The sequence below is a fragment of the Chlorocebus sabaeus genome, chromosome 25, assembly GCF_047675955.1.
Source record: "Chlorocebus sabaeus isolate Y175 chromosome 25, mChlSab1.0.hap1, whole genome shotgun sequence".
In the NCBI taxonomy this organism is placed as follows: Eukaryota; Metazoa; Chordata; class Mammalia; order Primates; family Cercopithecidae; genus Chlorocebus; species Chlorocebus sabaeus.
The window spans coordinates 61355390-61383090 of record NC_132928.1 but is presented as its reverse complement, the minus strand read 5'-3'; the positions used below and the strand labels follow the sequence as shown (position 1 = coordinate 61383090).

Genomic DNA, 27701 nt, shown 5'->3' with positions numbered 1-27701 from the left:
TGGGGAGACATTGTTCACTGTATCTCACAGTGTTTTCCTTATAAAGACCTATGGGGGAAATTTCTCACAGGTCAAGGCTTGCTTTTATTTTAGGGACACAGTTTAATGTATGCCAGATTATATCCCCCCCCTTTGCATTGGCTGCTGGGAAGCTCAGAGCCACAATTGTATCACAGTTCTAAGCAGTGCCTTCTCAAAATCTCCACTTATATACCTAATAGTCTTTGCATTAGTTTCCTATTGCTGCTGTACCAAATTACCACAAACTTAGTGGCTTAAAACAATGTAAACCTATTATCTTACAGTTTGGGGAATCAGAAACCCAAAGTTAGTTTCACTGGGCTAAAACCAAGGTGTTGGCAGGACTATGTTCCTTCTGGAGCTCTAGAGGATAATCTATTTCCTTATCTTTTCCAGCTTCTAGAGACTTCTTACATTCCATGTCTTCTGGCCCCTTCTTCCATCTTCAAAGCCAGGAGTGTAGCATCTACTCTCCCCTCTGACTTCTGCATCTGTCCTTACATCTTCTTGCTCTGACTTTGATCCTCCTGCCTCCCTCTTATTTTTGTGGTTGCACTGGGCTCACCAGATAACCCAGGATAATCTCCCCATCTCAAGATCCTTAACTGAATCACATCTGAAAAGTCTATTTTTCCCATGTGAGGTAATACACTCACAGGTTCTGGGGATTCGGAAATGGACCTTTTTTACTGGGGGTCCTTATTCAGCCTACCACATTATTTTCAATGTTAACTGTATGAAATGGAAATTTTTGAGTCTCCTAACCAAATTGTACCTTTGCCTACCCTTCCACCTCCCTCACCTTCCGTACCTCAGTAAATGGCCCTGCCACCTAATAATTGTTCCCATCAGACATTTGGTTCTCTGCTCTCCCTCACCCCCACATCCAGTCCCTCATGTTCTGTCATATCGACTTCTAAGGTGTATCTAGAACCTATACACTTCATTTTTTGGCTACTGCCACTACCCTAGCCTAAGCCATCACCAGCTCTTGCCTGAACTGCTATCATAGCCTCTAATTTTTCCTTTACTTCAGCTCTTGCCCTTTCCTAGTCTATTCTCCACGAATCAATTAGATTTTTTGCAAACACAAAGCAAATCATGCTGTTTTCCTACTTAATACTTTCCAATTGTTTCCTATCTCATGTTGAAGAGAATCCAAAATCTTCATCATGACTTCTAAGGCCCCGTGATCTGACCTGGCCCTCTCTTAAAGAACATCTCATTCTACTCTCTTTACCACCACATTCTGGTCACACTGGCCTCCCTGGAGACATCTACCTGGCTCAAGCCATGCTTCTCACATGCAATTCTTCAGCTTGGCACTCTGCCAACTCTTCCCCAACTACATCCTTGCTGAGCTTTTGGTCTCATCTGAAATGTCTCCTTCTCAGAGAAGCTGTTCTACACAACTCCACCTAACTGGAGTTCCCTACCCTGCTGGGCACACATTTTTCTTGACCACTTCACCCTTTTATGTAGTCTTCATAGACTTATCACTGCTGATAATTACTTAGTTGTTGTTTACTTTATATCATTTATTTTCTCCATCAGATGGTTAATTCTGTAAAGGCGTAGGCCGTTTCCGTTTGTTCCCTGCTGTATGTGATGCTTCATAGGTATATAGCACTAGGAGGCCCTGAATACATTTTCTGTCATCCTTACTCTGACTTTATCTTACCTTTTTGGGTTCGTTTTCCTTTTGTTCTTGTTTTCTTACTTTGTATTGAAATGAGAAAAACTCGCAATCCCCAGGCTCTACTCAAGGCTGGGGGCTAGAGGAGGTAGAGCTTCCTCTGCTCTTGTCCCTTCCACCCACTGTCCACTCACTCACCATTAGTACTGTGTGTTGAGGGCAAAAGAAAAGCTTTCTACTACTGTTTCTTCCCAGGGAATGTGGGATTCATCCTGGAATGCCAAAATAAGGATGAATTGTCAAAAGAGAAAACAATAATGCCTTTTTGGACCAAAGATAGAAATTGCTCTGCATAATCATGTAAAAAGCTTATTTTCACTGACTGGGGGCAGAGTGTTCCTTAGAGAGATTAATATGATACTAGCTGCTTTTTTTCTCTCCCTCTGGCAAAGGCTAGAGATAAACAAAAACTGGGGTTCTAGACTCTAGGGAGAAGGGACAGCATTCAGAGCTCCATTTGTAGGAGGTGAGCAGGGCCCTTGAGATGAGTGGCGTGTGAGCAACTCTGGGACATTCAGGAGAGAGATGATGAGTAGGGGACACCCTGGGAGAAAGAGGTCCTGAGCTCTTTTCTTTTCTCCCCAGCCCTGACCCTTGAGCAGTGGCACACAGAGTGTCTTCCTTTATTCTCTGGTGCAGTAGTCATGTTTCTTGGCACAGTGCCTTGGACCTTCCATATATGCTTCTCTCCAGAGCCTTCGTCTAAGATGCTGGAGAGTAGCTTATAGCCTGGGTTGACATCAAGTTTGTCGATTCTCCCCAGGACCCTTTTCTTTATAGGTGCCACATGTCATGATTTATGCACAAACATGATTTGCCTGACAGTGCAGTCTGGGCCTGGAATAATTTTAATTAATGGGAAAATGGTCCTCAATACACCGATTAGACCTCTTCAGGTACAACAAGATAAAAGCCTGATAATTTGGATGGAGTACTCTTCTTAAATGTCTACTCTGTGCACGGCAGCCAATGGGAAAGCCAGGCTCTCTCCCACCTGATCCAATGAGTAATTAAGAGAGGGCTTTTTCTTCCCTACCTCTCCCCTCCCTCCACCCCGCTCCCCAACTAAAGCTTAACAGGTTGGTGGTATAATGTGGAGACTTTTAAGGGGTGCCATCCTAGGAGCTTAGGCAAGAGGCAGGGTGTCTTCTCTGCACTCCTCCAAGCCCTGTTCAAGTGGGTTTGAAAAGCAGGCAAGTGAGGGAAGGAAGAAGCTAGAAGCAGGCAAGGTAGGTAACGGCTCTCGGTAAAGTTCGAGAAGTGCCTATGGCCATGAGTGAGCTGGGCACTCGGAAGCCCAGCGATGGCACTGTTTCTCATCTGCTCAATGTGGTGGAGAGCGAGCTTCAGGCAGGGAGGGAAAAAGGCGACCCTACGGAGAAGCAACTTCAGATCATCCTGGAGGATGCACCTCTCTGGCAGAGATTCAAGGAAGTCACTAATGAGATGATTGTGACCAAGAATGGCAGGTGAGTTTATCTGCCGCCCTGCGTGGGCTGGCAGGGCTTGGCAGGAGAGATGAGACCCCTTGAATATTGAAGAGGTTGCCGCTCTTCACTCAGAGGCGGCGGGATCTGATTAAACATGCTTACAGGAACTACTGTCTCCAGTGGCTTTCCTCCAGCCAACTTAATTAATTTGTCTGAGATCATCAGAGGATGAAGCCACCTGTCTTATGTGCATTTTAAATGGAGAAATTCTGGGGAATTACCATAAAGTGGGGGGCATGCCCCATTGGGATGGGAAAATGGACTCAAATGTCAGAAAATAATATTAATTTGTGACTAGCTGCAAACCCTATCACAGACCTGAGCCCCAACTCTGCCCAGATGAGGTGAAAGACAACTTTGTTTGGAAGCTGGATGATCTCCTCCTAAGTACAGCAAACTTGCCAGAAATGTTTGGCTAGTTGAAGAGTGGAAGCAAACGGGCAAATGTAAACTCATTGCCTATCACTTCACCTGCTTCCCCGCGTGTGTTCGTGGTGAGTGTTCATTTGAGATTGCGTGTGTTTGTGATGATGTGAAAGCTGTTGCAGTAATAGTGAATGAAAACATATTATACTGCTTTAGAGAAGTGAAGATGCCTTCTTTCCTCTAAGTGCAACAAATTGAGGGATTAACTGAAACTGATCTCTGCTGGCATTTCTCAGATTCTATTAAACCTAGTCTGCTAAGGGGCTGTCAAGGTAATATTAGAAGATTTCACGTCGTAGAGGAGATGCAAATATTTTGAAACAAAATCTCACTGCTTGCAGCTTGGCCAAACTAGCTCCAACATTCAGCTGATGTTCACATATATTTTCATACACATGGTCACAAAGGTACAAAATGCTGAAAGGCATTTTCAGTAGGCTTAGTTTTGGCTGAACTCTAATTATGACACCCTCGAAAGAATTCTGATAATAGAGAAGAGCCAAGGCCATCTGAACTTCTTTCTGTCGGGCTTTTGTCCTTGTGCAAAATGCTTCCATTCCTGATATCTTGGTTTTCTATATTTTAATAAAGCACAGTATAGAAAATGAACTATTTCTTGTCAATCTTGGAGAGTTGTGAACTCAGGAACTGTTACATGGCATTAAAATGTGTTCTAAAATGAAAGCCATACCTGAATTAGGACATTTCAAGAAATTGCGATTATACCAGTAGCAGGAATATCAACCTTGCTTGATTTTTATATTTTCTTTCTCAAAATGGGTTCCATACTTATTTCATATAGATTTATTGCTTTTAATATTTGTTACTGTAATTATAGTTGTTCCTTCTCTTGACCTGTATTTACACATTGTTTTTAGCTGCTTTCATAGAAGAAAACATAAAACGTATTTTTACTTTCACAGAATTACCCCAAATTCTTAATTGGATTTAATCTTTTGCCCTTTAAAGATGGGCAAAGATGCAACTGTAAAAAGTTTATTTTATCTGACAATAGGTAGAACATTCTGCTTATTATTCTTTGTATTATTGGATACTAATTACACTAATACCTAGCCTCATGCTATTGATTTGGCTGTCAAATTGGCCATATATTAAGGTAAAAGTAAGTACAATCACTAAGTAAATATATGGTTCATCTATTTCAATAAGGAATAAATAATAAAAGTTTCTGAAACCATTATAAATTCCAATTTAATATGTTACATTGGAATGCACTTTTACCATTTAAGAAAAATTTTATCTTGCCTTTTATTGCCTATATAATTTTCCACTATATTTAAAATGTAATACTTCACATTAACCCAGCGTGGTGGTCTGCTCCTGTTGTCCCAGCTATGCAGGAGGCTGAGGCAAGGGATCCTTGAGCCCAGGAGCAGTCTGGGCAACATGGTGAGACCTTGTCTTTAAAAAGCAAAACAAAATCCTTCATCTTTAAAGTCATTTAATATTAGCTACATGAACAATATTCTTTGTAGAAGAAGTCTAATTGCGGTGAACTTGGTTATTCTTATCTGTGGTTGTCCTGCTGTGTTCCCCCTCTTCCTGTAAATGAAATCTTTTTCTTAAATTCTCCTAAGTTCTCTGAGCCCTTTAGGGTCAAGATTTTGCCAGGAGATAGAAAGTTCCCTTTACACTTTGATTAAAGAAGGGAAGACAAGTCCATAAGAAATTGATGTCCTTAATAATGAATGAACTTGGTCTGAAATTACTCCCAACTTCTTAGTTTCTCAGATTAAACCATTAGTCACACTTAACCTTTGTGAATATACACATCTTTCTTGCTTCATCTTCTTTACTCCCTTTTTCCTTCTTTCTTTTCTCCCTAACCATTTATTCCTCAATGCCTCCTTTCTACTCATTCTCCTATATCTATAGACTCTGTGTGTCTCCTTCAGATCCTTGCCCTACACATCGACTCCCATGCCTGGTGCAGGTAGATTTGTGGCCCTTCCCTGTGGAGAAGAATGTTCCTGGTATGATTACCCAGTCCTAGCCTTTTTCATTCACATTGTGACCTGGGCCCTTTTTCATTGACATTGTCACCTTGAATTTTTAAAAAAGCATCATTTGGGGTGATAACTCCTGTATACTTGAGGTGTCATTGTTCTGCATTAAAATAGCAAATCTTGCAATAGCATAAGATGGGCTGATGAAAGAGTGAAAAGACTCATTGTCAAGTGGAGATCTACTTTCATATATATAAATAGGAAGCTTGCCTCTGACATTGATCAGAAGCTGTAAAGAGAAAAGCTTTTCCCTGAAAAACATGGAATTATCTCCAGAAACTGGGATCCTGATGTTGGCCTCCTTTCTTTCCTTCCTTTCTCTCTCTCCCTTCCTCCTTTTCTTTCTCTCTCTCCCCTCCCCCATTCTACTACTTCTTTTCCCTTTCCTCCTTTTCTTCCTCCCTCTCTTTTTAAAATGGAAAACTTTTAGTTATTCGTAGTTAATAGTCCTTTAGATATAACAATAATAAGTATAAGACCTCCTTAGAGCTCATTTGAGTCATCTCCAGTGTATCCAGCCAGTATTTCCTTTCATGTCCATCCTTTAAGCTGGAAACTTATACTTTAGCTTGCAGAAAGAATTCATTTCAGACTTCAGAGGTAAATAAATTAAATTGCTTGCTAGCATGGCAGCTCATGTCTGTAATCCCAGCACTTTGGGAGGCTGAAGTGGGAGGATTGCTTGAACCCAGGCGTTTGAGACCAGACTGGGCAATGTAGGGAGAACTCTTCTCTACAGAAAATTTAAACAATTAGCCAGGAGACCCAGGTAAGTGGATCACTTGAGCTCAGAAGTTTTAGAACAGCCTGGGCAACATGAAGAAACCCTGTCTCTCCAAAACATACAAAAAATTAGCTGGGCATGGTGACACCTACCTGTAGTCCCAGCTACTTGGGAGGCTGAGATGGGAGATCACCTGACCCTGGGGAAGTCAAGGTTGCAGTGATCACACCACTGCACTCGAGCCTGGGCAACAGAGTGAGACTGTGTCTCAAAAAAAAAAAAAATCAAATCTCTTGCTTTTGTTTTCTTTACTTGTAACATTTTCATGTAAGGCAAAAATGCCATATTTCTTGTTATCATAAAATAAGAGGTGGGAATTACTAAGTTTAAATTTGTCAGTGATTAAGGGGTATTGGTGCAGTGCCACCAAGTTGATGGTCATAGTCTCCAGTAAGGGCAGTACAAGAGAGGAGGAAAGTAAGGTTGCACATCAGGCCAATACATTTCCATGTCCCTATAGCCCATGAGCATTTTTCTCTGAACTTTAAAATTACAACTCAAGAAGATCATATGCATTTATGTAATCTGCCGCTAACCGGGCCACCTTGCTTCCCTAATGCTGTTCTTTTTTTCCCTTTGTTTATTTATCTTTAATTGACACCTGTTGCTATTTTTATGCCTGCTCACCTTCATATAAATGTCAGCATCCATGCACCATGTGTGTCTCTCTCACACACATACACACACATATACCCCTCTAAAAGTTCTGATGAGTATTTGATAAATAGTAGAGTTTTGTGGAGAGATGGAGGAAAGTGTTTACAAGTTTAACTTTTTGAATTTGCTTTTAACCATCTCTGCTGTTCCCCCACCTGTAAAATCTGCCTCATCTCTGCCCCCCTTTCTTCCTGCAAACCTCACTTCTCATAGCCTGCTCCAGCAGCACTGGCTTCTGGAGATTCCCTGTCAGTGAAATAAAACTGGAAAGCTGGTCTCATAATAAAAGCCAAACAGTTTATGGGCAAAGCCCAACCACCTGTGGTTCTTCAGGTGTCGTTTTCTTGAGGAGTGCTTATTTACCCTGCCACATTTTCCTCTCTTTATCTCCAAGGAGGCTTTCTCTCCAGGGTGGATTAAGTGAAGTTATGCTGTTACTTAGGGACTGTTTTACATATTTCTTATCCCTCAGACTCTGGGTTTCTCTATGTTAGCTACATCTAGGAAAAAAAAATGGGGAAAAAATCACCTTGATTGGAAGTGCAGTTCATTCCTGAAAATAGAGCCTGATCATGAGTGGTAATCACAGATCAGTTAGTTACTGGATCCCTAGATAACGCATCCCTGTCATTGTGAGACAAAAGAGGGGAAAGTGGGGTGGGAGGAGGGGAACTTGGCTTGGAGGCAGGGTTAGTTCCAGTCCCAGTTACAAGACCTTAGGCAAGTTGACTGACTTTTATTTATTCCTCATTGCCATAATAGGGAATGTATTAAAAAATGTATTAAAATAGGGAATGGATTAAAAATACATGTCTTTTCTCAGTTTATTTATGTAGTGATAAAAACAAAAAAAAATTATAAAGTTCTTGGCAAATGGAATACTAAAGAAAATAGAGCAATTAATCATTCTACCATTTCCCAGATATGTCCTCCTTCTAAGAGACAAGACACTGTGACTTCTTTGTTTTTATTAACAACTTTATGATGATATAATTCACATGCCATACAGCTCATCCATTTGAAGTGTATAGTTTAGTGGTTCTCAGTAATTCACAAAGTTGTGCATCTGTCTCCACAATTAATTTTAGAACATTTTTATTACTTCAAAAGAAAGCGCTGCGCCCTTAGCCGTCACTTCCTCAGCCCCTGGCAGTCACTAATCTACTTTCTGTTTCTATAGAGTTACCTATTTCATATCATGGACATTTGATATCCTGGGAATCATACAATACGTGGTCCTTTGTGAACAACTTCTGTTACTTAGTGTAATGTTGTCAAGGTTCATCAGTGTTGTAGCATGTATCAGCACTTCATCTTTTTTATTGACAAATACTGCATTATATGGATATAACACATTTTATTTATCCTTCATCACTCCATGGACATTTGGGTTTTTGTACATTTTGGCTATTATGCATAATGCTGCTATGTACCTCTGTGTACAAATGTTTGCGTGGAACGATGTTTTCATTTTTTCTTGTGTATATACCTAGGAGTGGAATTGCTGGATTATTGAGAAACTGTATATTTAACCAGGTGAGGAACTGCCAGACTATTTTCCAAAGTGGCGGCATCATTTTATATTCCTGTCAGCAATGTATGAGGATTCCAATTTCTCTACATCTTCACCAATGCTTTTTATTGTCTGCCTTTCGTACTGCAGTCATCCTAGTGGCCATGAAGTGGCATCTCACTGTAGTTTGGGTTTTGCATTTCTCTGATGGCTAATGATGTTAACCATCTTTTCATTGATCATGGCTTCTTTGAACTATCGGGTACAGCTCTGACCATAGCACGAAAGATGGAAAGCCATTACACATTTTCTTATTCTGGAATGAAAAGTCATGCTACACTCTTTATGAGACCTCACATAATATAGTTGAGAGAGTTAAGAAGAGGGCACTCTAACCTATTAGCAGTGAGGCTAATAGTTGGAATTTTCCCTTCACTTTGCCTCAGCCACTTTGGTCTTCTCTTTTAGTTTCTGAATAGAGTGGGGCTATTTAAATCTAAGGGCCACTGTACTTGCTATTTCTTTTGCCTCTAAGTGCACCTCCTCTAACATTTTGCATGAGTCATTCCTTCTCATTATTTAGGTCTTAGCTCAAATGTCACTTCCTGTTCAGATCTGGCTAAAGTAGCTTCTCATCCTTTAGTCTCCTTCTGTAACATAATGCATTTTAGTTCCTTCGTGGCACTCTTGCAATTTAAAATGATCTTTTTTAAAAAAAAAATAGAGATAGGGATCTTGCTAAATTGACTGGACTGGTCTTGAACTCTGGGCCTCAAATGAGCCTCCCATCTTGGCCTCTCAAAGTGCTGGGATTATTGGCATGAGCCACCACACCCAGCCCCAAATGATCTTATACGTTAAAGAAACAACAAAAGTTTATTGACATTTTTGTTGCCTGACTTCTTTGTTAGAATGTAAGCTTCATGAGCAAGAGGATACTGGGTCTGCAATTTTTTCATTGAATCCCCACCTAGAACAGTTCCTGGCATAGAGCAGGTACTAAAAAACCATTTGTCAAATGGGCAGATAAATCTCTAAGTAGGTATTAAGATTTGGAAAAACATTGAGGGGGACTTTTCCTTTCACTGTGGCTCAACCATGTTAGCCTTTGAGAAGCTAATAAGAAAGGAAAACAGAGTTAAAAAAAAAAAAAAAAGAGTGGTGAATGTAACATAATGTGTGCTTTCTAAGTCCCAGTTTCCTCGTCTATAAAATTGGCATAATAACCTCCTTGTGGGTGAAGTAAGACTTAAGTTATATTTCACTTAAGTGAAATATTCACCTACGCAAAGTCCTAGGTGCAGAGTAAAACTCAGTACAGCCATCCCTTGGCATCCACAGAGGATTGGTTCCAGGCCCCTACAAAAATCAAAATCTGAGGATGCTGAAGTTCCTTACATAAAATGAACTAGAATATTTTGCATATAACCTATGCATATCCTCCCATATGCTTAAGTTATTTCTGGATTATTTATAATACCTAATACAATGTTAATGCTATGTAAATAGTTATGCTGTATCGTTTTTATTTGTATTATGTTTTATTGTTGTATTATTTCTTTTCAAAGTTTTCAATTTGCATTTGGTTGAATCTACAGACGCAGACCGTGGGAATGCGGAGGCCTGACTGTACATGATAGCTATTATCGCTAGAAAAACAATCTTGCAGTTAGGCACTGTGGCTTACACCTGTAGTCCCAGCACTTTGGGAGGCTGAGGTAGGAGTTGAGCCCAGGAATTTGAAAGCAGCCTGGGCAACACAGTCAGACACTTTTTAAATAAAAATAAAACAAATGAAAGTATCTTGCATTAAGTAATTTCTTAAATCATAAGTCAGAACTTTATGAAACGTCCTGACATTTCTTATCATGAAGACACCAGCCATGCTCTCATGCTTGAACAATTGCATCATTATTCTGGCAGTTTAGTGCATGAGTAATATATTATATGTTTTATGAGGTTTTTTCTCTTACTTTTATGTGTACTATATAGTCTTATTAAGAAAAGTTTTGGTACCGTTTTTTTTTGTTTTTTTTTTTGAGACACTGTCTCACTCTGTCACCCAGGCTGGAGTACAGTGGTGCGATAATAGCTCACTGCAGCCTTGACCTCCCATGCTCAAGTGATCCTCCTGCTTCAGCCTCCCCAATAGCTGGAACTACAGATGTGCACCACCATGCCTGGCTAAATTTTGTATTTTTTATAGAGATGGGGTTTTGCCATGTTGCCCAGGCTGGTCTTAAACTCCTTTGGTACTTTTTAACTTTAGTATGCAAAATGACAATTATACATGTGCCACTTTTGTGTTTTCTTTAAAATAAAATAAAAAGTAAACTTTAGTACTTCAGAAGCAGCACTGGACCAGAATACAGAGACCATGTCTCCATATACCTCATATAAACACCTGTTTATAAACACCTGACTGCTGGCTGTCAGAATAACCCTATATAATCCCTAGCATCATTTCTGATGCCCACTTTTATGATTCTTTGCAAATGGCATTTATGTTCTCAGGATCCTTCTGTTTTCTACACTTGGCCAATATTATGAAGATAACTGAAAACATTAAAATATATCGTAAAAGGGAATTGTTTAATCTGATAGTAGTAGAAAATAAGACAATAATCCTTCTATTGAAGAAAGAACAAAAGAAAATGCAACATAAAGATTTTACATCACACAGGCAGCCACCCTAGAGGAGGCGTATCATTTTAGTTAATGTAAAAGTGCAATCATCTCATTAAGGGATGAGGAGTGTTGAGGTGGATAATGAAGTTCTCAGCGAAGACCTGGATTTGGAATGCATCATCTGATGCATTTTTCTCCCTAGAAATTTTACTTAATTTATATACTTGTCCTAGCGTCCCATTTAAATTAATTTTCTCTCCTTGAACACACCAACACAGCCTCATAAAGTTGTTGTGAGGAACTCACTGAGTTAGTTCATGTAAAGTGCTTATTCCCACTGGCACCTAGTGAGTGCTCTGTAACTGTTGGCTGTATCACCATTACACCCAAGCCCTTCGGCTGGCCTGGCTTTGCTTTGGCTCCAGAATCTTACCTTAGGTAGTGACTTGGAAGTGAGTTGGAAGCACAAAGGACGTCAACTCTGCCTCTCTCCTGCCTAGCGGGCAGAAACTACTTCTCTCTGCTTTTTTTTTCTGGTGATATGAAGTCTAAATAGAGGCCGGGGTGGTGGCTCACACCTGTAATCCCAGCACTTTAGGAGTCTGAGGCGGGTGGATTGCCTGAGGTTGAGAGTTTGAGACCAGCCTGGCCAACATGGTGAAACCCTGTCTCTACTAAAAACACGGAAATTAGCCAGGCATGGTGGCGCATGTCTGTAATCCCAGCTACTCTCCTGGAGGCTGAGGCAAGAGAATCACTTGAACCCGGGAAGCAGAGACTCCGTCTGGAAAAAAAAAAAAGAAGTCTAAATAGAATAGGGAGTAACTGCTAATGGCCATGGGGTTTCTTTTTGGGATGATGAAAATGTTCTAGACTTATAAACCAGCTACTTGGATAGTTTCTTCAAATATTTGTGAGAGTAAACTTGTTGTATTGTTCTTGTATGAAACTATTAAACTTGTATTATTCTAGCATGTAGAAGAAGGATCGATGAATCTAGATCTGCATGTCTCAAAGTGTGTTCTTTGGACACAAATTCTCATAAAATGCTTAGCTAAATGATAATCCCACTGTCACATACGTTTAGGGTATGCACATTCCCACACTTTCTTCAAAGTCCCATGGTGTACAAGGGGATGTTAAAGGCCCTGAGGCATCCTGGAGGAAAGAACTGGTCTCACTTTGTACAGTTAAGAGTTCCTCTCAGTTACTTTACCATGTAACCCTGTTTTTGTTTTTTTGAGACAGGATCTCACTCTGTCACCCAGGCTGGAGTGCAGTGGCACCATCACAGCTCACTGCAGCCTCCAACTCCTGTGCTCAAGCAATCCTCCCACCTCAGCCTCCCGAATAACTGGGACTACCATGACCAGCTAATTTTTTTTTTTTTTTGAGATGGGGGTGTCTCACTATGTTGCCCAGGCTGGCATGTTTTGCTTTAAATGCGATTACTATTATTTAGGAATAGTGTTCTTTATGAGGTTGGGAAGGGCTGGTCAGTGGCATCAGTGTGCCAGTGGGAAATCTTTGAAGAAAGTTTTATGTGGGGATGTGGCCTTTGATACATCTTGGGCTTCAGGTTCCTGTTGTGTCAAGTGACTCCATCAGTGGTTTTCAGACTTTAAAATGGAGCATGTTTTAAAGTGAAATCTTGGTATTAAATTCATTTATAAAAAGAAGCTCCAGTAGCATTGGGATTGTGGACTTGGGCCCTGTTTGTTTGGCCTCCTCACAGGGCATTCCATGGAAGGCCTCAGTATTGAGAGGCCCCAAGACAAGGTGAGAGTTCCTCTAATATCCCTCCTGTGGCTAAGTTTCTCCCTTTCCTTTTAGACGGATGTTTCCAGTCCTAAAGATTAGTGTCACAGGGTTGGACCCCAATGCCATGTACTCCCTCCTGCTGGACTTTGTCCCTACGGACAGTCACCGCTGGAAGTATGTCAATGGGGAATGGGTGCCCGCTGGCAAGCCAGAGGTCTCCAGCCACAGCTGCGTCTACATTCACCCGGACTCCCCCAACTTTGGGGCCCACTGGATGAAAGCTCCCATCTCCTTCAGCAAAGTGAAGCTGACCAACAAGCTCAATGGAGGCGGGCAGGTATGAATGAGGCGGGCAGGCCTGGCCACCCGCTCCAGCCTCCCCACAACACCAATCAAGAAATATCAAGGGTGCATTTAGGCAATTAGAGGTGTCCTCACCAGCCTCTTCTCCCACAGAAGCCAATTATTCCCTGGAGTCCAAATGTAAACAAGAATAAACAGCTCTTAATTGGTGCTTTCAGTTTTTAATGGACTTCCTGATGTTAAGAGAGTGAGAGAGCAGTGGTTTACTTAATCACTGGGGCCCTTTTCAGAGTTTTGTCTTGTGTGCTGTGCTTTTTACCCAGCTCTGAGAGGGAGATGTTTGTGGGTACTAGGGTTTTGTTAGTCCCTCTCCCCTTTTTTAGTATAAGTGGCATGCTGGCAATAGACAAATACCTTCATAAAAAGCTGCTTCTAAATGAAATAATTACTACCTCCACTTGGGCATTATGATAATTATCAATAGAATATTGAATCAGCTTTGGTTTTTCAGAAAAAAAAAATCAAAACAAACCTTTCTTAAACAAGGAAGGTTTTATTTCAGGTCTCCAATTAGAGTAAACAAGCATCTGGGGCTTTTTCCTCTTGTTTTCTATGTTAGGATTGTGAATACTAGTCTGCTATGGAAGGTTGTTAGTTACTTTCTATAATGTAGGTGGTTTCTGGGGATTGGAGACACGGATGGGAGGAAAGGGTCTGGATTCTTCTCTTCCCCGCCTGCGTGTTTGATTTTCCCTTAGCCTCCCACCCTGTGCCCATGTGCCCCTTCTCTGATCTCTGTGCTTAGATGGCAGGGCCCAAAGGAGTTCATGTGTCCAGAGGTAACACTACCTGAGTCTGTGTGGTACTCAGAAGCTTCCAGTTCCTTATTAAAACGGGAAATTGAACAGTGAATTGTTACTGCCTACCAGATTTCACAGCAGGAGACTGTGATTACACCTTTCATTTGACTCAGAGAGAGTGTAACCATCAGATGTCAGATTTCACTATTCTTTCGTCACTTGGAAAATGCACCCATTGTCAGCATTTTGAGTTATTAGGATTCCTCAAATGAATAAAAAGGCAAACAATATATTTTGATAGATTGAAATCCACATTGTTGTGCTGAAAATAAGGGAAGGAAAAAAGGAAGCCAAGATTTTGGCAGAAAACGGAAAACTCTTAAGAATAACTCCTCTCTGACAACCACCCCTCACCCTTGTAAAGGCTTCAAAGTTATGCTTCCTGGAGCTTCTGGAAAATTCCCTTCATTTGTTTCTTAGAGGTGTGGTGGCAGCTCAGGTGGCCTAGGATTTGAAATGTGTGTCCCTTACTGGGGTGGTGCTGAGCTTGGGACCAACTGGAGATGCTGGCTCGTTTATCACCTGCGATACACGGGGCTTTGCTTTTCTCCTCTTTCTCTTCTCCTGCCTCGACAGATAATGTTGAATTCTCTGCATAAGTATGAACCCCAGGTTCACATAGTGCGTGTTGGAAGTGCCCATCGAATGGTAACGAACTGCTCCTTCCCTGAAACCCAGTTCATAGCCGTGACTGCCTATCAGAATGAGGAGGTAAGAGTGTGTGTGTGTGTGTGTGTGTGTGTGTAACTGTCACCTGGGAGATCGTGGCAGGATGGGAGGTGGGGGAGTCCTTTTAGATGAAAGGTAGGTTTTCCAGGATTTGGATACACTCAGCAGACATGAAGTTAAACAATGGAGTAGCTGCTCTCCCTCCCTCTTGCCTGTTTGCTAAAGGCTCACCAGCATGTGCTCTCCTGATGCCAACAAGGCATAGCTGTGCATTGTCATGAAACTCTTGAGTTCTGTTGAAACTCTGGAGTCTTTGTTGTCAGGCCCCTATGTGCCCTTGGCCTGTGCAGAGTTGAGTGTGTCTTGAGTGGGTACAACTGGGCAGGGGCTGTCGGATCTCCTGCTCTAGAAGCAAGTCTGTAGCAAGTGATCCAAACGTGCACACTCCCTTGGGTTTTGTTATGCTATCAATCCTGCTTGTTAATGTTCAATATCTGAGCACAGTTAAGTCTGCTGCTGCCCAGTGACTTGCGCCGCCTGGCTGTGAGGGCTCAGTGTTAGCCCCTGGCCTGTCTGTGAGCTGCTTTGGGTCCGTTCACATGCTTTGATGATTATCAGAAGAACCCAGAGAGGGTTGAATTCTTTTTGATTAAACTTTAAAAATGTTCTTTAAAGATAATATTTATTTAACAACACATAATAAACTGACAGTACAGAAGTATATAAAGTAAACATGAACACCATAAGGTAAAGCTGTACTGTTTTCTTCTGGTTTTGGAATCTCACTCCCCATGGACATGACGAAGAATAACTTAGAGTGTGTTTTTTTGACAAATTTTCTATGTATTTGTAAATATATATGTGAATGTAGATTTCCTCACATAAATTGGCTCATGTTGTATATATTATTAATTTGCAAATGTCTTTTTCTCCAGTTTAACAGTGTATTATGATTACCTTTCTATGTAATTATACCTATATATATCTCCTTTTCTATAATGCCTGCAGAATATTTTGTTGTATGAATACACTATTTCACGTAATCAGCCCCCCACCAATGGACATTTAAGTTGTTTCCAACTGTTTTCTTTTCTTTTTTTCTTTTTCTTTTTGTTGAGACAGAGTTTCACTCTTGTTGTGCGGTGTGATCTCGGCTCACTGCAACCTCTGCCTTCTGGGTTCAAGCGATTCTCCTGCCTCAGCCTCCTGAGTAGCTAGGATTACAGGCACCTGTCACCACGCCTGCTAATTTTTTTTTTTTTTTTGAGTCAGAGTCTTGCTCTGTCACCTAGGCTGGAGTGCAGTGGTGTGATCTTGGCTCACTGCAACCTCCGCTTCCCAGGTTCAAGCGATTCTCCTGCCTTAGCCTCCCAAGTAGCTGGGACTACAGGCATGCACCACCACGCCTGGTTAATTTTTGTACTTTTAGTAGAGATGGGGTTTCACTATGTTGGCCAGGCAGGTCTCGAGCTCCTGACCTCAGGTGATCCATCTGCCTCAGCTTCCCAAAGTGTTGGGATTACAGGTGTGAACCACCACACCCAGCCCTTTATTTTCTATTATAAATAATGCTGCAATGAATATCCTGGTGCATCTGTCATTTGCTTGCATGGGTGAATACCTAGAAATGGATAGATATGGCCAAATTACTTCCCTCAAAACGGCATCTCTATTTATAGCCCCCACACCATGATCAACACTGTTATCAATCTTTGTCATCTTTGACACTCTGATAGGTTAAAAAAAAATAAGATCTTGGCCGAGCACGGTGGCTCATGGTCTGTAATCCCAGCACTTTTGGAGTTCAAGGCAGGCAGATCATGAGGTCAGGAGTTCCAGACCAGCCTGGCCAACCTGGTGAAACCCCGTCTCCACTAAAAATACAAAAATTAGCTGGGCGCAGTGGCGGGCACCTGTAATCCCAGCTACTCGGGAGGCTGAGGCAGGAGAATTGCTTGAACCTGGGAGGTGGAGGTTGCGGTGAGCTGAGATTGTGCCACTGCACTCCAGGCTGGGTGACAGAGCAAGACTCGGTCTCAGAAAAAAAAAAAAAAAAAAAGAAGATCTTGTTGTTGCTTCCATCTGTATTTATTTGGAAGCTTTAAAGACAGATTTTGGGCTGACACCCACCCAGCCAACTGAGTCAGAATCTCCAAGGATGATGCTCAGAATCTGTAGATTTTAAAGTCTCCCCAGAGGATTCTATTGATCATCCAGGTTTGGAAACTACTGTTTTAGTGCCTACAGGTGAAATGAAGTTGCAGATTTAACTCACATCACAGATGTGCAGAGAAAATGTCATTTGTATAAGTAAACTGGCCTCTTGGCAGAGCCCCTGCAGCTGGCCAATGGGAACAGAAATGAACTAGCTAATAACGTAAACAGTCCCTCAACTGGTGACCAGTCTTTTGATGATAAAGTAAATCCATTTTGCAGATAGCCCTCTCTCCCAGCTTTTCTCCCTGGGCTGGAGTCTGGGTCTATGAGGGAAGGTATGGCCTTTGTAACTCTGGGAAGTGGGTGGTCGGGGGTGCACGTGGAATTGGAGACTATGTCCTAACCTCCTCCGGTCTCCAGGCAAGGCCCCTGCCCACTTGTGTGCTGTTGGCTTAGTTGGTGGTGTGCGGAACTTGTCATTTGGCTGCTGACTTGGTAAACCCTCAGAAGCTTTCCCTGGCTGCAGGTGTGGGACAGTTCTCTCTGAACCACCTGACTGGTCGTTTTTGACCCATCCAGCCATCTCCCAGCCTGACTTGCTACTTCTGGGTCTTGAACATGCCCCATGGCAATCAAGCTCTGGAAAGCCTAGCCCCAGCACCTCCCTCTGTCAACAAATCTTCCCTGCCAAGTCCATGCAGATGCATCCCGGGTGGCGAGTGGGCGTGGGGGTGGGTGAAGGAGGCCGGTGTCTCCTCTGCAGCCCCTGCTAACTTCATGTATGCTTTTCTACCTCTCCAGGTTTAAGCCAAGAGAAAGACTAGGTTGTACCTATCTGACCCCATACCTCCTTTTCTTCTTTCTCCTGATTTCTTCTCACAAGTTCTGGGCCAAAAGGAGTTGGGCGCTGTATTAGTTCATTTTCCCGCTGCTAATAAAGACATACCTGAGACTGGGTAATTTATAAAGAAAAAGAGGTTTAATGGACTCACAGTTCCACATGGCTGGGGAGGCCTCACAATCATGGTAGAAGGCAAAAGACACATCTTATATGGCGGCAGGCAAAGAGAATGAGAGCCAAGAGAAAGGGGAAACCCCTTAAAAAACCATCAGATCTTGTGAGACTTATTCACTACCATGAGAACAATATGGGGGAAACTGCCCTCATGATTCAATTATCTCCCACCAGGTCCATCCCACAACATGTGAGAATTATGGGAGCTACAATTCAAGATGAAATTTGGGTGGGAACATAGCCAAACCGTATCTGGGTCGGTCTTTGCTTTCCTTCTTCCATCAAGTCTCAGATCCTTGCTGATATGAATATTCTGTATACTGGGTGTGGTGGCTCATGTCTGTAATCCCAGCACTTTGGGAGGCTGAGGCAGGCGGATCACCTGAGGTCAGGAGTTCAAGACCAACCTGGCCAACATGGCAAAACCCTGTCTCTACTAAAAATATAAAAATCATCTGGGTGTGGTGGCAGGCACCTCTAATCCCAGCTACTTGGGAGGCTGAGGCAGGAGAATCACTTGAACCCAGGTGGCGGAGGTTGAAGTGAGCCAAGATGGAGCTACTGCACTGCAGCCTAAGAACAAGACTCCTGTCTCAAAAAAAAAAAAATATATATATATATATATATATATATATTCTCTAAATATTTATTTACTCAACAAATATTTGCTGGGAATTAATACATGCTGGATATTGTTCTAAATGCTGGAAATACTGCAATGAATAAAACAGATGAATACCCTGTCTTCAAGGCACTTACATCCCAGTGGGGAGAGATGAAAAATAAATATTTCTCTGTTTCTATCTCTTTTATCTCTATCACGATAACTATCTATCTATATGTCAGATGTCTCTAATGAGAAATGAAGCAGGCTCAGGGTAAGGCAGATAAAGAGACTGACAGTGAATGGGAGTGATAGTTTGTTTTTTGCATTGACACGACCCTATGTGTAAGCTGTTATTTATGAATAAGGGACTCGATGCTAGATGGCACTCTCCCAGAGGGGCAGGATCACACCTGTGCTGCTCTCCACTGTGTTCCAAGTGACTAGATAAGTAAATCACATGTAGTAGGGGATCAAGGATTGTTGAAAAAAATACATAAATGAGTAAAAAATGAATGCTAGGCTTCGCACATCAGGGCTTTGCTTATTTCCAGTGCTTTGCCCTTTCTTTTCTCACTTTACATGGCATTAGCATTTTCACCACATGCAATGATAAAATGTCCTTTGCCAGAGACAGCGCAATGGTGATTAAGTGCTGGAGTAAGCAAAGATGCAAAGGGCCTCTGCCTCTCAGAGTGTTGGGATTACAGGCATAAGCCACCATGCCTGGCAGGAAAGGGAAGAAAAAGAGAGGGAATTAACCTGGTTTTACAGAAGACAAAGGGTTCTGTCTGCCTATGTGTATCCTACTCTTACTAACACTTCTTGTCTTTGTAAATGCAAGATAACAGCTCTCAAAATCAAGTACAATCCTTTTGCCAAAGCCTTCTTGGATGCCAAGGAAAGGTAAGTAGAGAAATTTTAGTGAAATCTTCTAATGAATGGTTTATGCAAATACAAATGTGGAATTTATAATTATCTTGAAAGGAACTAGACCAGTAGCACTTGCATTACCTTTGATAGAAATATGCTTCCTTGGCTGGGCGCGGTGGCTCACACCTGTAATCCCAGCACTTTGGGAGGCTGGGGTGGGTGGATAATGAGGTCAGGAGATCGAGACCATCCTGGCTAACATGGTGAAACCCCATCTCTACTCAAAATACAAAAAATTAGCCGGGTGTGGTGGCAGGCACCTGTAGTCCCAGCTACTTGGGAGGCTGAGGCAGGAGAATAGCGTGAACCCAGGAGGCGGAGCTTGCAGTGAGCTGAGATCGTGCCCCTGCATTCCAGCCTGGGCGACAGAGCCAGACTCTGTCTCAAAAAGAAAGAAAAAAAAAAAGAATGTAGAAATATGCTTCCAATATTCAATTCAATATTCAACAACGTCTAGAAAATTCAAATCATAATTATCTATTCTTTATAATAGGGGTCCAGGAGAACTGTTAACTAACAATGTTTTTTTTTTTTTTTTAAAGACCTGTTTTACTACAGATTCTTGAAAGTAGCACAATCATGTTAAAAAAATTAAATGATTTAGATTTATAATAATTCACTCTGCCTTTTTCCTAATTACTTGTGAGTAGCATGGCTTTAATACGTTGCTTTTTAAAAACTACACTTAGCTTAGGAAAAGTGAAAAATGGGGAGAGGTTCACATTTCCTGTGCTGAGAAAAGGAGTCAGAGACTTCTGGGGGTATGAGTGATGATTCTGCTACTTTGGGTCAGCGACCTACCATCTCTATATCTTTTCTTTCTTTCTTCCTTTCTTTCTTTCCTTCCTTCCTTTCCTTCCTTTCCCTCCTTTCCTTCTTTTCCCTCCCTTCCTTCCTTCCTTCCTTCCTTCCTTCCTTCCTTCCTTCCTTCCTTCCTTCCTTCCTTCCTTCCTTCCTTCCTTCCTTCCTTCCCTCCTTTTTTTTTTTTGGAGACAGAGTCAGGCTGGAGTGCAGTGGCACTATCTCTGCTCACTGCAACTTCTGCTTCCTGGGTTCAAGCGATTCTCATGTCCCAGCCTCCCTAGTAGCTGGGATTACAGGTGCCCGCCACCACGCCCAGCTAATTTTTTATTTTTTGTTTTTAGTGGAGACGGGGTTTCACCATGTTGGCCAGGCTTGTCTTGAATTCCTGACCTCAGGAGATCCACCCACCTCGGCCTCCCAAATTGCTGAGATTATAGGCTTGAGCCACCATGCTCAGCCTCTGTGTGTTTTCCATCCCAGGAAAAAGAAGATTATGGTGCTCATCATTGACTTTTTAATTGACAAAGCCTACAGTATAAATATGATTATCTTTTTAATGTTCAGATTTTATTGCTTGAGTTTCAAATCTTTTAAATAGTTTAAAAACTGTCTAATCTTTCCTGTTCACCTTAAAGGCTCTGATAAGGCTCTACATGAATGGACAGATGTTCATAATGATGCATCACAGGACCCTGTCCTGTCCAATATTTGAATACATTATTATTATTATTTTAGAGATGGGGTCTTGCTCTGTCATGCAGGCTGGAGTACAGTAGTGTGATATAGCTCACTGCAGCCTTATATTCCTGGGCTCAAGCTATCCTCCTGCCTCAGCCTCCCAAGTAGTGGGGACTACAGGCATGTGCCACCATGCCTGGCTATGTGGTTTTGTTTTTTGTTTGTTTGTTTGTTTTTAAGAGACGGGGGTCTCAGTGTGTTGACCAGACAGTCTCAAACTCCCGGCCTCAAGTGATCCTCCTGCCTCAGCCTCTTTAGTTGCTGAGATTACAGGAGTGAGTTACTGTGCCTAGCTCCAATACTGGAATAAATTATGATGATATACAAGACACGCTTATAACATTTTCAGTTAACAAAAGGTCTAAAGGATAAACTGACATGTGACATGACAGAATCTAGATTCAAAGTGACAGTAGCATGGTATAATATAAAAAGAACGTAGGACTTTGAGTAAGAGGTCCTGACTGAATCCTTGCTCTGTAATTTACTGGCTGTTTCTTCTTGCATAAGTCAGTTTACCTCCTCGAGATCCACTTTTCAAATCTACAAAATTAGAAAAATATGTTAATATTTCCCTCACAGAGTCATTGGTGGATCTAGCATATCACATATGTAATTGTGCCCTGGAATTGTGCTGTTATTATTGCTTGAATCTTGTCAATCAGGAACAATATCCCCAAATTATTCAGATAAAAACAAAAACCAAAAAACAAAAAACAGGGATAGCTGTTAATATGGTAAAGAGGGGTAAACAGTAAAACTGGAACTCCAAGAGCAATTGCGCAAGTAGAGACAGCACCCTGAAGGAAGGAGAATGGGGAAGGACAGGAGCGTAGGGAAAAAGGTGTTTGGTTTTCTTATTCTAAGAAATTGATTGCTCATCAAGGAGAATTTTGGGTATGCTTTATGGTGGACACACATAAAAAGTTGGACAACTGTGGTGCATTTTCTTTCCTCTTTCAGAAATCACCTAAGAGACGTACCGGAGGCTCTCTCTGAAAGCCAGCATGTGACCTGTTCTCACTGTGAGTTTGGTGTACATGAGGCGGGAGGTTCTTGTACTTGGGGCTGTACTTGGAGCCAATTCCCTCCACACTCAGACTCTTTGCTTAAGGATTGCTTAAGGTCTCTTCCAAATCAAAACCCAACACACTGTTTATTCTATTAAGGACAAATTTATGCCCTTTCCAGAATTTCCAGAGAGAGGGCCAATGGTCCTAGGCTTAAGGGTCTTAAAAAAGTCTTAGGCATGAGATAAGAATGAAAATGATGAATTTCTTAGACTCTGGTTTTCACGTCAGTGAGGCGCTGAAGCCTCAACAGTGTGTTCTTGGCTGGCCTCCTAACTTTATGCTCGCCACTCTGGTGTTTTGGAGTTCTGCTGTTCTTAGTGTTTGCTAATTTTGGAGTTGGTCCCCATAGCAATGTGTCACGCAGGCTGTAGCCTCCGTGGGGAAGAGTCTTTATTTGTGGGCTGGAAGGCTGTAGGAAGAGGTGAAGTCATATCGCTGGGATTCTGCAGGGAGTGTTGAACGTGCCCATCAGCGTGTTACCTTGTCCATGTCCCAGGATGGCGGAGGGAATCCTCTGCAGCTGCAATGCAACCCACGGTCAGTGACATCACAGTAGGAAAGTTAACCCTGAAACCCTCTTTAATTTGGATTATATTGGCTTTCAAAGAACCCTTATGCAGTTTGCCAGCTGTGGAGTTCTTTACTTCTTCCTTCCCTTCAATCTTAGTGCACCTTCCATACCAGACCTGGGACTATAGCCGCATAAAGAGAAGCAGCTCTCAGAAAAGCACTCTTTTTTTTTTTTTTTTTTTTTTTGAGACAGAGTCTCACTGTTGCCCAGGCTAGAGTGCAATGGCGCAATCTCAGCTCACCACAACCTCTGCCTCCAGGGTTGAAGTGACTCCTCTGCCTCAGCCTACTGAGCAGCTGGGACCACAGGCACGCGCCACCACGCCTGGCTAATTTTTGTATTTTTAGTAGAGACGCGGTTTCACCACATTGGCCAGGCTGGTCTCGAACTACTGACCTTGTGATCCTCCTGCTGCGGCCTCCCAAAGTGCTGGGATTACAGGCGTGAGTCACCGCGCCCGGCCGAAAAGCACTCTTTAAAAGTGACTGTCAACCTAAATGAAAAAACGGAGGCAACATTAATATAAGTAGAAAGTTTATTTGGGCAAAGTTTGAGGACTACAACTTGGGAGCATAGATTCAAGTTCCCCTGAATATATGCTTGGGTTAGCAGCAGTTACAAGTGGGTTTTTAAAGGAAAAAGAAGAGACGATTCATAAACTGTTTACCGTAACATGAGCTATTGATTGGTTATACATTGTTCTTTGTATCACACATTCCAGGAACATGAAGATAATGGGTGAGGCAGCTAGTCAGGAACAAAAATGCCTTTAAAGAATCGCCCCCGGGCATGGGTGCAGGGGGTGCCCTTGACTGAAGGTGCTCCTCACACTCACATCCCTCTGGGCCTGATACATTTTGCATGCCTCACATAACTCAGACTGCTCTGAGCTAGTTTTCATTTATCATTTCCCCCTCAGTTTTTTCCTTTAGGTGGAATGAACTGGAATAAAAACCTTGTTGTGTAGGTTAGGACCATGTGCAGAACCACTGGAGTTCAAAGTTCATGTGTTGCAATCTTCTCAGCAAACTTCTTGACGTGTGTACGTTATATGTGGCAAAGTTAGTGGTTCTGAGGGGCTTGCCCACTGGGTGCCTGCATCTCGATTCTGTTAGTCAGATAGGGATCCGTGGGTCATAAGTTTGTGCAACTCGGGGGGAACGAAGATGACAAAAGGATTTGTTGGGAATGATTGTAATATGAACTCTGTACAATTTGTTTACTTGTATTTAAAAAGTATTAAGCAAAGACAGTGGGTTCTAATTTCAAGCTCCATTTCCTCATTGTTGAAGCCCAGGTGACAATCCTTAGTCAATGTTCTTAAGGAACAGCTCTGGTCCTATCTGAATCGCTATCTGTTGATCCCTCAGCTGAGGCACCGTCAGCGGGAGAACATGCTTCTTGTTTTGGGACCTGCATTACGATGTCTCAGTCTTTGCCCATGAACTCACTCGAAATAGTCTTCTGTTCAGAATCTTTCTACAAAACATTTTGCAGTTGTCCAAAATATTCTGCAAAATGCTTGCTGCCTGTCAGTAAATAAATGGAATGAAAAAGAAGAAAAAAGGGGGAAAACAAACACAACCCAAAATGCTTGCTGTCAAGGTGTGCTAGACCAGCTCCCCCTTTCTGTGCTGCCAGAATTCTGTTTGTGGGGTGGGGTTGGGAGGCATCACGATTCCTCTTGCTTAGAGTAAGAACTGAAAGCACCTTCCCACTTGGCAGAAATAGAGAGGCTTTCACTCTTCCTGGGTAACCACATTAATCATTCCGGAACTACATTTCCTGGTAGCTGTAGGTCCATGAGTTACATATATGTGTAATGTCTCCTAGACTGACTTTTACTTTAATTAAGCCAGAAGCACCTTAAGTTTGCATTTCTATTAACTTCTGCATTCAGATCGTATTTCGTATAGCTATATTCCAGTGTTGCTTTAGAGGTTTTCTATCCTTTGATGGAGTCCTTTGATAGGACTGTAACCACCCGATAGGTTCTTCCTGCTGGTTGCACAAAAAGATGTTACTGGGAAGGGGTCCTGATCCAGACCCCAACAGAGGGTTCTTGGACCTCAGGCAAGAAAGAATTCGGGGCGAGTCCACAGAGTAAAGTGAAAGCAAGTTTATTAAGAAAGTAAAGGAATAAAAGAATGGCTACTTCATAGAGAGAACGGAGGCATGGGCTGCTCAGCTGAATATATTTATAGTTACTTCTTGTTTATATTGCTATACAGGGGGTGGATTATTCGTGAGTTTTTCAGGAAAGGGGTGGGCAATTCCCATAGCTGAGGGTTGGTTCCTCTCCTTTTTAGACCGTATAGGGTAACTTCCTGACACTGCTGTGGCATTTGTAAACTGTCATGGCACTCACAGGAGTGCCTTTTAGCATTCAAATCATTATGATTCGCATATAAAGAGCAGTGAGGATGACCAGAGGTCACTTTCATTGCCATCTTGGTTTTGGTGGGTTTTGGCCGGCTTCTTCACTGCATCCTGTTTTATCAGCAAGGTCTTTGCTGTATGTTGTCCTCACCTCCTATTTTATCCTGTGACTAAGAATTCCTAACCACCTGGGAATGCAGCCCAGTAGGTCTCAGCCTCACTTTACCCAGCCCCTATTCAAGATGGAGTCACTCTGGTTCAAACACCTCTGACACAAAGACCGCAGCATTCAATAAAGAAAGAGTTTAATAGACATGAGTCTGGCCATGCCATGTGGGGGACAGAGCTCTCACTCAAATCAATCTCATCAAAAACTTGTAGGTTAGGTTACCTTTTTCAAAGGTAATTTCAGGGAAGAAGTGGGGGTAGGTAGGCAATAGGTGCTTGCTGCTGACTGGTTGGATCCGAGATGAAATCACAGGGAATTGAAGCTGTCCTCTGGTGCTGAGTCACTTCTGGGTGGGGCCACAGGTGGGGTTGCTGGGTCCAGGTGGAGCCACTGCTGTCAGATATGCCAAAAAGCTGAAAAGATATCTCTGAAGGCCTATCTGAGGTTCTACAATAGTGATGTAATCTGCAGAAGTAATTGGGAAAGTTGCCTATCTTGTGAAGTCTGGAATAATGGCTGGCAATCATGTGTGTCTACACATTAGCAGAATTTAGGCTCCTCTGTGCTCCTAACCTGGTAGTCTTTCATTTGCTTTACAAAGGCAGTTGAGTTTTAGAGAAGGGTTACTATTATTTAAACTATAAGCTAAATGTCTTCCAAAGCTAGTTTGGCAGCTTGAAGGCTAAAGGCAAGAGGGAGATTGGGTAGATCAGATCTCTCTGACTGCCATAATTTTCTCACTGATATAATTTTTGCAAAGGCAGTTTCAGGACTGGTCATGCATTTCCAGAGAAGCCAAGTTACCTGCTCCTGGGCAAGGGCAGTGGCAGCTGGGGGATGGTACCAACACACAGGCTGGCATCAGTGTCATTTACAAGAATTGTAGTTGTATAAAGTAGCTGGTCACCTGATTTTTGGTGTAGGAGTTCACAGACTCAGTCTTGGTGTCTTCCTCTTGTCTATTTTAGTGGGAGGCTGGATCTTTTCCAATCCGGAAGGAGTGTGTACAGCAGGAAACTCCAATTACCAGTATGCCGCTCCTCTGCCTCTGCCTGCTCCCCACACCCACCATGGCTGTGAGCACTATTCGGGCCTCCGAGGACACCGGCAGGCTCCCTACCCTTCTGCGTACATGCATAGAAACCATTCTCCCTCAGGTCTGTGACTCTGCTATTAAACCCTTGGGGTATGAGCTGGGGTCGGGGCAGCCAGGAGAAATGGATAAACAGCTAGGAAAAGGAGTAGCTAAAGATGGAATATACCTTTTCATCTAATATACATCTATGATATTATTGTTTTTATGTTTTTTTATTTTATGTACAAATATTTGATTAACTAGGTATAACAATCTTAGTTTTTTTTGTTTGTTTGTCTGTTTTTTTTTTAGTTATTTCATAAAACCCACAGTCTTCTGGTTTCTAATGGGCATAAAAGGCCAGGACACTGGTGTTCTGAGCAGTTCAGGCAGATCTCTAAAAGCCACATCAAGCTGTGTGGGTCTGAAACACTCAGTTCATCACCTTCACGTGGCTCCTTTCTATGGTTGCATTCATGGCTCAGTTCAGGGAATACTGGGTCTAGTGTTAGGGAGCCACTGGGAAGGTCTCTGGGGAGCTGGATCCCTGTATGTTCAGGCCTTAGATGGATTCAGTTGGAGACATGCAAACCCAACCTTAATATTTTAAAATAATTTTTGCTGTCCGACTGTTTTTTTAAGTTAGCAGTATTGTTTGTGTGCTTTTTTCTCATTGACTACTATCTTTTCCACCTTTGTCTTATGTAGACCCAATCCTTGCCTGGTTATTAGATTTGTAGAAAGAAGGGAGAAATGAAAACAATGGTTATTTTTTTCATTAAATTATTCATGCAACAAATATTTATTGAGGATTGACTATATGCCGGGCTCTGTTTCAAGCACAGGAGTGAAATGGACAAATGCCCTGCCCGTTTGGAGATTCTATACTAATATGAAGAGATTGACACTCAATAAAACAAGCAAAGTTCATGGCATGGGAGATAGTGGAGAGTATTTGGATTCCAGCCTCCTTCCTTCCTCGGTGACACCCTGAGCTCTGCATTTGTAGAGGGTCCTCCTGGTCACCAGCTACCTGTCCCTGTGTCCCTTAGCCTGCTACCCTTGGCAACCTCAACCATTGCCAGAAGGGGGGATTATGTAGCTTACCAGTAGCAGAAACTGATCTGGGGCTTGCTCTACTTTCTTGTTCTTTCCTGCAGTCAGCATCGAATCACATATTTTGAGCACCTACTGCGTACCATGTTCTTCTAGGCAGTGGGATAGAAAAGTGATTAAGACATAGCTTCAGGGCCGGGTGTGGTAGCTCATGCCTGTAATCCTAGCACTTTAGGAGACCGAGGCGGGCAGATCACAAGGTCAGGAGTTCGAGACCAGCCTGGCTAACATG

The 27701-nt window shown here is 42.3% G+C and overlaps 1 protein-coding gene across 3 annotated transcripts in view; it reads left to right on the top strand.

The window, feature by feature from the left end:
- Positions 1–27701, top strand: part of TBX19 (T-box transcription factor 19) — a 71888-nt gene that overhangs the window by 36346 nt on the left and 7841 nt on the right. Inside the window, exons 1-6 of one of the 3 annotated variants that reach the window (XM_007989614.3) lie at positions 2702–3186; positions 13076–13340; positions 14743–14877; positions 19456–19517; positions 22050–22111; positions 26247–26435. In XM_007989614.3, coding sequence (XP_007987805.2) covers positions 2984–3186; positions 13076–13340; positions 14743–14877; positions 19456–19517; positions 22050–22111; positions 26247–26435 — 916 coding nt within the window. In that variant the 5' untranslated portion in view covers positions 2702–2983. Of the gene's footprint in view, positions 1–2701; positions 3187–3523; positions 3702–13075; positions 13341–14742; positions 14878–19455; positions 19518–22049; positions 22112–26246; positions 26436–27701 lie in introns of those variants that run through there. The other 2 variants (XM_007989616.3, XM_007989615.3) reach the window with 2 other exon arrangements.